Source organism: Lissotriton helveticus, chromosome 10 (genome assembly GCF_964261635.1).
Source record: "Lissotriton helveticus chromosome 10, aLisHel1.1, whole genome shotgun sequence".
Classification (NCBI taxonomy): domain Eukaryota; kingdom Metazoa; phylum Chordata; class Amphibia; order Caudata; family Salamandridae; genus Lissotriton; species Lissotriton helveticus.
This window is the reverse complement of record NC_136071.1, coordinates 531,061,932-531,071,998: the sequence shown is the minus strand read 5'-3', so window position 1 is coordinate 531,071,998 and position 10,067 is coordinate 531,061,932. Positions and strand designations below refer to the sequence as shown.

Sequence of the window (10,067 nt, the reverse complement as noted above, 5' to 3'; positions counted from 1 at the left end):
CTATATCTGTGCTCAGTGTCTCATCTCCAATCAGCCCAGCCTATTTTCTCACTGATCTGTCCTCGTAGAACATCCATCGTCTCCAACGTCACCCTAGCCAGCTTGATGCTATTGTTGCTCGGTACTAGGTTCCACTACAGCATTTCAGCCAGCCTGACACACTAATCTATAATCACACATACTCTTTCACCCAGTTCCTAGCAAAAGGTAATAGCTGCAGGTGCACAGCTTTGGAGTTACTTCTGATCACTGTGGATGGGGGTGCAACCAGTGGCTTAACAAAGACTCCCGCAGCCCCCGCAGTACGCGGGTGGGGGGCCAAGCTCCAGGGGACCCGGTTAACACAGTACCCTTGCCTGAGAGCTCCTGAGTGAGTCCGGAGGGGGTCCCTCCATGTAACTTGCAGGGGGGCCACCTCAAGTTTCGTTACGCTGGAGGGTGCAACTTGGATGGAAAAGCACAGGACTGAAAATTCTGTGTGTAATGAAGGTGAATCAGAGCCTCACCTTCATACTAAGCAGAGGGTGGGTGGGGTATGTTTCCACAAAAGGTTGGGGGAGGGTGGTGATAAATTTGGTTTCGCCCAGGGCACTAGCTAAGAAAGTCTCATGCCTGTGTTTTGTGTGTTTATTAGTGGGAATATGCTTCACCCTGCTGGAAAAAACTGTCTATTTCGCTCCTGTACTACCCTTCCCCCCACTCCACCCCACACACCAACCCGACATATGTTTACCGACTGTTCAGAGCAGGTGGTAAATTTATGCAGAAAAACCCTATGGAATGTAAGTTCCCAATTCCGTGGGGCTTAACTTGTGATTGTGCTCTACTTGGTCAGGGGCGCAACTAGACCCGAACTTCGGGGGCGGGGGGACTTCTAAGATTTCCAGCCAGGGTTGACTCAAGCGCTGGTGGCGGCTGTTGTGATACTCTTTTTGGCGCTTTCCTCTTTCGTAACCTCCTTCTTCATGAATTCCCTTACTACAGCTCTTCAAGAGTGCACCTCATCTCTCCATAATTCTTTCTGACGTATATTCAATTTTTTTATAGTGCTACTCATAGTTTACTCATACTCAGTTCTGTGATCTGCATGGTACACGTTCTTTGCAGCCAACACATTAACCCTCCATGCTAGTTTAGGATGAGTTAAAACTGCCCCTAGACAAAATTCAAAACTCTTACCAGTAGGGACATTAATCATCAGAGTTATTGTGACATTTTTATTGTTGCCTGAAAAGTGCCTTATGCACAAGTAAGCTCATGTGCTTTTAAACCAAAAATTATTTTTAAGCATAGCGCCCCCCCACCAAAGTTAACGTCAGGTGCGGCTCAACTGGTCGCACCACCCTAAAGCCAGTCCTGCTCCCAGCAAAGGAACAGGGCAAGCATTTCCAGAAATGGAGTAAGAGCTAACCTCATAGTCATTATAGGAGGATAAAGATGTATGTAAGTGGTGGAATGTGATACTTACCGCAAATTCCAGCAAGCAAAACAGGGTAGAAGATTTCTTGACGATGATTTAAGGGAGAGTAGACTTCTCCCCTGTACATTTTTTTAATTTTTGGGGATAACATTTTCTAAAATGCTGCAGACCCTTATATGGCATTCATGAAATATTCAAGTTCTTTCATGGTGCACTAGGGAAGCCTGGCCTTTCCTAGGAGTAGATCTTGTTTTTTCAAATGCCCGCTATCCGCTACTGCCAGTCCGGCCCTGCTTTTAGTGAAGCTTAATAAAAACATATTCTCTATACACTATTCAAAAATAAAAAATAATATTTATTTATTTATTTATTTATTTTTTGCATTTGTAAGGCGCACAGATACCCACAAAGGGTTTCCCGGCGCCAGATAATATTGCCTTGTAAATGTTTGTTACAAGTATGATGTGAATGAAAAGTGTACTTCCTTAAAATAGCTGTACGGGTCTTATATTTGGTTTCCTGTGTAGATCAAGCAGCTACAGTACTGGAAATGAACTAATCCACGTTCTAACATGCAATATCACAGCATCCAACTGATCTTATGAAATGCTTGACTTTATCGGCAACTATTGATTTTATCCAGTAACACCTTGCATTTTGGGATTTTTGAGACCCAGCTTACAATGTAAAAAAAACTAGATTTCTCAGAATGAAGCATTGTGATGAATGGCAAGCCAAAAATGGCTGCGGGTGTCACACACTCCTCAATTCAGCACCATACCCCAAAGGTTCAGCCATAGTGTCCCTCCTTGTGCCATACCACATTCACATTCCACTCTCCCGTCTTGCACAGCGCCAATGTTGCAGATAGAATTAAGTAGGCATTTAGTACTACGGAAAGAGTAGGTTTTCCGTGGATGCCTTTGATGTATATATATATATTCATGAGAGTTGTGTAACTTTTATATGTACAGAGTAAGATGTGTGCTCATGTAAGGACCAAGTGTTGGCTGACCGACTAATGGGACTTTATAGCACACACTAAACTCATAAAAGGTGGTAGAGAGAGCTGTAGCCTTTTTTGTGTCGTTATAGGCTACCAATTCATTGTGCTCTTGTTTAAAATGGCCTTGCTCCAGGATTAACTAGAGAGCTGTAGTGTAGCTACCAATGATACAGCAGGTGCAGTGCCACTGGGGCCAGTGGTGTGAGGGGCCCACTGCATGCTAATCATCAGTGTTTTTTACTGCTTAACTCAAGGTTTCAGGGGTCCATTTTCTCTACTTGGATTTGCGCCCTTGGAATCTTTGCTTCGCTACTACTCTTGATCCCTAGATATCCACAACTTAAAAGATCTACTGGGCAGACTCCATGAGAAGTGTATGAGTGCCAGGCCTGCCAGGCTACCAGCCAATTGAGGCAAGCATAGCTCACCGCCCTCAGGGCTAGATGTACAACGAGATTTAGCATGCGCAAACTGAATTTGCGACCCGTTTGCGCATGCTAAATCTGATCATGCCATGTACATACACTATTTTGCGACTTGCAAAAAAAGCAACACGCTAAATAGTGATTTGCGACTCGCTATTAGGAAGGGGCGTTCCCTTCCTAATAGCAACTCACAAGCCATGTACAAATGTTTTGTAACCGCAATTGCGATCGCAAAACTCTCGCAATGTACCGCCCTCTTCAAGAGGGTGGTAATGCAGTCGCACATGGGAAGGGGTCCCCAGGGGACCCCTTGTTCTTTGCGAATGCAGGTGAAAACTTTTTTTTTAGGGGCAGGCAGTGGTCCCAGGGACTCCTACCTAAAAAATGGAACGAAAACGTTTCATTCTTTTTTTTTAATGCATCCCGTTTTACTTTAAGGAAAATGGGATGCATTTTTTTTTAACTGCTTTATTGCAAAGCAGCCCCAGACATGGAGGTCTGCTGAGCCTCGCATTTTGCGACCCCCATTGGGAATCGCAATCAGTGTCACTGACAGTGTTGTACATTCTAAATTGACACTCGGAATTTGAGTCTCGAAATTGAGCTCAAATTGTGAGTCGCAATTTAGAATGGTTGTACATCTGGCCCTTAACCCTCTTTAAAAGATAGGAATTGGAAGGTACCCTCGTATCCTCGGGGCACGTGCATTCTTCAAGATGACTCCAAATGATTTTGTGGTGGAGAAGGTCTAAGGGCTAAATGTACAAAAGGTTTTACCTGTCACAAATGGAAAATTGGGCTGCTTGCGACCGCTAAGTAGAAGGAGCTGCCAGTGCAGGTGAGAGCGGTGGGCAGGGTGTGGGGGGACTCGACAGACAACGAGGGAAAATGAAATAACTAATTAAATTCTCCTTGTCAGCGTCTATCGAGTCCACTCCCCTCACCATTCTTACCTGCACGGGCTCCTGCTAAATAGCCTTTTGACATCCATTAATCCTATTTTGCAATTCGGCAACCAATCACTGATTCGCAAAATAGGGTTTGCGAGACTGTTTTATGAAGGCAAATGTTTAGGGCGTCCCTTCCTAATAGCAAGTCACAGGGGAATGTATGACTGTTTTGCGACCGGAATGCGGTCGCAAAACATTTGCATTTTACCCCCTATATCAAGTAGGTGGTTAGCCTGTAGCAAACGGGAAGGGGTTCCCTCTCCCTTTGCAAATGCCTGTCAAAACATTTTTTAAGAGCAGGCACTGGTCCCACGGACCACTACCTACTCTTAAAAAATGGAACAAACGTTTAATTTTTCTTTTTGAAATGCAGCCCGATTTCCTTTAAGGAAAACAGGCTGCATTGAAAAAAACATTGCTTTATTTAAAACCAAACACAGACATGGTGGTCTGCTGTCACCAGCAGGCCACCATTCCTGTGTTTTTAACTATTCCCAATGGGTCGCAAATTGCGACCTACCTAATGAATATTAATGAGGCAGGTCCATTTGCGACCCATTGGGCATCACTAAGGGCCATATGTATGAAGGTACCGATTTGCGATTCTGAAATAGCGATTTTTAAGAAATCGCTATTTCAGAATTGCAAATTGGTATGTATGTACAAATTCGCTTTTTTGTGTGAATTCTTAGTATTCCTTAATTGCGATTAGCAAATTGCGAATCACAATTAAGGAATACTTTCCCATTCATTTCTATGGGCCGGGAGGCCCATAGGAATGAATGGGAAGGTATTCTCAATTTTGCGATTCGCAATTTGAAAATCGCAAATTGAGAGTAATTTCAAGGGTGCAGGGGTGTCCAAAGGACATCCTGTTGCACCCCTGAAATATGCATGGGTGCACATGTGGCGCACATACATGCCCTAACGGCATGTATGTGCATCACATGGCACTTTGAAAAATGCTGAAATGTGCATTTTTCAAGGAAATCGCAACTTACCACCAACTAAAAGTTGGTGGTAATTTGCGATTCCTTAAGGCATTTTGCAATTTTTTTTGGCTTCATACATTGCAATTAAGGAATCACAAAATTTGCGATTCCTTAAATGCAATTGCAAAATAAGGAATCGCAAATTTTGCGATTCCTTATTTTGCACCAGATTTTACTTTATACATATAAATTTGCTAATTCGCATTCGCAAAGGCCGAAATTCTGCGAATTTCGGCCTTTGCGAATGCGAATTTGCTTCATACATATGGCCCTAAATGTGTCTGAGACACATTAGTACTTTGCTATTTGCAACTTCCTAATTACGATTCATAAAGATTCGGAATTAGGAAGTCGCAAACGGTTTTCTTTGTCCATGTGGCCCTAATACATTTATATTCCTTTAGCTGGCAAGATGACACAATTTAGTACATTCTCACCACTAACACTGGTTGAAAACTGCAGGTCACTGGTTCAAATCCAGGCAACGGCCAACTCAGCCTACCTTCACTATTTCAGCAACTTGAGTACTGATTAACTCAGAAATAACAACATCTGAAAAAGTGCTTGGAGGCAGCAACACTGAGGCTTGAATTGCTATAAGGAGAGCAAGGTCTTACTAAGAAAGAAGCACTGCTAATTCATCGCTGAGGGCCCAAACACACATATGTGACTGAAAAGCGCAGTTTGACTAATGTTGTTCAAGCTCACCTGCAATGTGCTGAAAACGCACAGCCTAGGGTGAAACTGATTCTGTTTGTGAGTAGATATAACATCTGAATACTCTGTCCTAGTCACTGATCAGACAGCTGACCCTTCTATATAGACATTGCTTAAATCCTCGTTAGCATAAAGACTCGATTTAGAAGATGCCATGCTCCCATAACCTAAGATTTCTACTCGTTTTGAACTCATTTCAAATTTGGGGCATTTTGTGATGCCATTATAACTCGGGCAATATCTAACAATCCGTCATCCCCACCGTCAGAGGGACAACGAGGTGCGAAGGTTCATAAAAACAACTATTACTGCGCCATGTTGGATTCCTTTAAACTATGAATGAGGCGTTTGGAAGAAGGGCTTGTTTCTATAGCAGCAATAGCTTAAAGCATTCTAAATGTTATTCCAGGCCTTTCTTTTTTGTCAAGTCACTGAACGACCTGACCTACAGATAAGGTGTTTCTGCACGTCATACCGCCAAGACCCCCTACTCCCTGGTAGTGTTTGAGAAGAGATAAGATAGCTCCGCCTCCTTGGGTGGGATCCAAAACTGACCAATCACGGTGGAAGGCTGCCAGGCTCCTCGGCCCCCTAGCCCTTTAAAAGGGGCTCTGCCCGGCACACAGCACGGACTGTCTCCAACTTCCATCTCTTGTGTATCCTGAGCCCGCCAGCCCTCACCCTCAAGATGGTTCTGTCTGCTGAAGAGAAGGCCCTGGTGGTCGGCCTCTGGGGAAAGATCTCTGGGCACTGCGATGCCCTCGGAGGAGAATCCTTGGACAGGTGAGGACGGTCGGTAGGGTCTAGCTTCTTTGACGTCACGTTATTGATGATCACATGTAACCTTTTATTTCAGAGAGCAGCCATTGTGGGTCACACCTATGCCAGCCACTGAGAGCGAGCAGGCTGGTGTGGGTGGTCAGAGTCTGCCAGGCGACCCCATAAACAGCTAGCCTTGGGCTAGAAGTTTTTCAAACACACTGGGTGTGGTTTCTAACTTCTCTATGGCAATGAGCTCACTTTAAAATTGTACGTGTGTTTAGAAATATATAACCTGAATGTCAGGGTATTGGTGGTGTATTTTTAGCTGTTGGCACACATTCCTGGCACCTGTTGATTAAGGCAACTCTTGTTGGCATGGCACAATGCCACATTTGATTAATTCACATTATCAACCAGCAATTGGGCTGAGGTTTTCTTTACAAACGATGGCATCTTTCCCTGGATCCTTTAAGAGGGACAGTGACCCAGCTTTGCTTCATTTGAAAGGATGAGGCCTGCTGCTGTGGCCTGAGGCGGGTGGTTCAAGCAACAGAGAAATAATGCTTTCGCTTATTAGTAACATGCAGGGTTAGAGCCACTTGGGAGCTGTAAGTCAGTCAGTCGAAGCATACTTTATTCGATTAATTAAAATCATAAAAGCAATTACATCACATGTATAAAAAGCTGTAAGAATTTACAATATATTTGGGTGGGTTTGGTTTAGACTAGTGCTTCTCAAACTTTTTAGAACTGCGACCCAATTTTTAGAACGCGGCCCACCTGGCTTCATTGGAGGTGAGGCGGGCAATTTATTAATGGAACCAGAGCATACTGCAGTAGCGCACAGCAGTGGCGTAGCAAGGTGGAGGGGCGGTCCGTCCTGCGTGACACAAGTTTTGGGGTGGCAGCCTCCTCCCTCCACCCCGCTTTTACCTGCGGCAAACCCAGAGACCGCCACAGGCGGCCAAAGGTCTAGCTATGCCGCTGGCACACAGTCATTTACACACAGAACATTCTCCATTGAAATAGCCATAAACTTTGCACAGACATACAGTTTTACTGATACAACTATATGGCACACAAATGATAATGTGTGGAAAGCGGGTTTCAGTGAATATTTATCATTTGTGCATCACTAAGAAAACTGTCTTGATTTGTTTTTATCCTATGAAAATGCTTGCTTCCATCACTCTTCAGAATTACAAAAAAATTGTGCTTAATTTTTACTTTCCTGACTGCTGAATGGGTACAGTTCATTTATAGATTTACATTTTGTTGTGTTTTACAAATATGGCTTTCTACAGCCTTCCCTATCTCCAACTGCAAAGTGAGAGGAGTTTCTAAACCCCAGTCCCCATGTTAAGAAAATAAGTAGCAATTTGGCAGAAGACCTAGCTGATATTTGGCCTCTGTATTTGAAGGCACTAAATCTGAGAAGATAAATACAGAATTTAAAGACATCTTTATTTAGTGCTTGGACTTTCATGACTCACCAAAAATTTGCTCACGGCCAACCAGTGGGTTACGACCCACAGTTTAGGAAGCTCTGAGTTAAGAGTATTATTGGTGGTGGAAAGAGGTTAGAGCCAGAGCGGCCTGTGGAGGTAAGAGAGGTGGGGCGGTGGGGCTGTGTGGGTGGGGTGTTCGACAGACGACGAGGGGAAATTAATTATTTATTTATTTTCCCTGGTGGTAGTCTCTTACCTGCACGGGCGTCTCCTGGCTAGAGCCTCTGAGGATGTGGAAAGAGGGGACAGACTATTGGTGGTAACAGGTAATAATGTAAATCATTGGTCAAAAGTTAGAGCTTCTGGATTGGTGGTAAGACACTAGAAATTATGAGGTGTTAACAATTCAGAGCCTTATGGGGGTAGAAAGAGATCAGGGCCTTTGAGTGAGGTGGGAAAAGGTTTGAATCAGCAGGAGTGGAAAAGGTTAGAACCTATGGTGTCCTAACAGTCTGCGGGAGCTGGTGTAATAATAGCGCCCCCTGGAGGTTGGAAGTGGTTGCAGCCTGCATGCTACAGACTGTAGAGGAGATGTCATGAGTTCTACAACATCAGGACACGGGCCACCAGTACATTTCCGTTTCGTACTGTTTGGCGCCAGGAGGCTCAACCATGGAAAACAGGGAGACAGGCTTAATGGTTAATGTATTAATGAATTAGCAGCAGGAACCGCAGAGCCTACCTCTCACCGATCAAAATTGACTTTTTTTTTTCAAAACATTAGATCAATTTTTATTACCTGGGTTCTAAAAAAAAAATTTCAGTCCTCTGACATTGATCTATTGCTGTAAAAAAAGATATGTGTTTCCAATTTTAGATTTTAAACGAGGTGCTTTATGTCTGTATTTCTTCTTTTTAGAGGGGGAAGATAGATGAGGAGTAAAATGCTTCGCTAGTTGCAAAGTATGTGTTGTTTAGTGCTTTTTTTTAAAGATAACATTTTTTTTTCCAGGCTGTTTGCCAGCTTCGGTCAGACTAAGACCTACTTCAGCCACTTCGACCTCTCTCCGGGCTCTGCTGACGTGAAGCGACATGGAGGCAAGGTCCTGGGCGCCATCGGTGAGGCAGCCAAGCACTTGGACAGCCTGGACCAGGCCCTGTCCAAACTGAGTGACCTGCACGCCTACAACCTCCGCGTGGACCCCGGAAACTTCCAGGTGAGCCTAAATCATCTTCTTAATCCAAAAAAATGAATACATTAAAAAAAAATACCAATAGGGCTCATCTGTTAGATTTGTTAGACAGCATTTGGGGCAAAACGATGGACTTCTTGTGTACAGTGATAACTGCACACTTTTCTTTATGCATTTCTGAAATTGACAGACATGAAGGAGCCAAATCAAAATCGGATAGCTAATTTCAAGTGCACCCAAAAAAATGTGATATCCCTGATTCGCAAATTGGCTGGTATCCAATTTACATCCAATTAATCAAGAAGGCGGAATAACTTGCAAATTGTGCACGTTACTTCCCGCTGCTGAATTTGTTTTGTAGAATAGAACAACAATCATCAGATCAGGGCTTGATAGGCAGGGCATGTATTCCACGTTTTCCGTGTGTTATTTGTGGTGTTCAACTCTTGCTTTTCTCTCTTTCAGCTGCTGTCCCACTGCATTCAGGCTACACTGGCCGCCCACTTCCCTGCGGACTTCACCCCTCAGTGCCAGGCTGCCTGGGACAAGTTCCTGGCCGCAGTGTCTGGTGTCCTGACCTCCAAGTACAGATAAGCCGTGATCTCCCCTCAGTAAGACTGTCTATAGCAAAAACAAGATGGCCTCCAGGATGGTACACATCGAAACTTGCTGAAAGCTCAGGGAGTCTACAGTCAGTCGTCGTTTTGTGCTACCTGCTCCATCAGATATGGCCAATTGTTTATTTTGTAACATCTTAATAAAAATGTGAAACTTTCTTCTGGGTCATTTGTATACATTTTTTCTTTGATTTGTAGAAAGAGGTTGTCTTTGTGGGGCAGTTTAGCATACCTCAGGCCTCCATGTGTCGCCTGAAGCACAAAAAAGCCTGCCTCACCAAGTGGTTGTGTTGCTTCCTCCACAGTTCAATAAAGTTACAGTGCCTTTAAATGGATTGGTCACACCTATATTCGGGCGAGACAGCGCACGCCAAAAGTCATGCTACGCATTAAAGTGAGTGGAAAAGACTGCTTTGATGAAACAGGCGCGCAAAATATTTGCTAAACATTTGGCATATCATCCTAATTCAGAACCCAATTACCTAACATCTGGTACCCCTAAATAACTGCCCTTCAAATGTACTAAATAAGAACGCA

General features: G+C 43.9%; 1 protein-coding gene across 1 annotated transcript; it reads left to right on the top strand.

Annotated features, from left to right (window-relative positions):
• The first annotated feature begins 6,128 nt into the window (after positions 1-6,128).
• On the top strand, positions 6,129-9,688 carry LOC144785373 (hemoglobin larval subunit alpha-like). The gene is made up of 3 exons (XM_078664324.1): positions 6,129-6,293; positions 8,733-8,937; positions 9,379-9,688. The coding sequence occupies exons 1-3, from the start codon at positions 6,199-6,201 to the stop codon at positions 9,505-9,507; spliced, it is 429 nt and encodes a 142-aa protein (XP_078520450.1). The 5' UTR covers positions 6,129-6,198; the 3' UTR covers positions 9,508-9,688.
• The last annotated feature ends 379 nt before the right edge of the window (positions 9,689-10,067 follow it).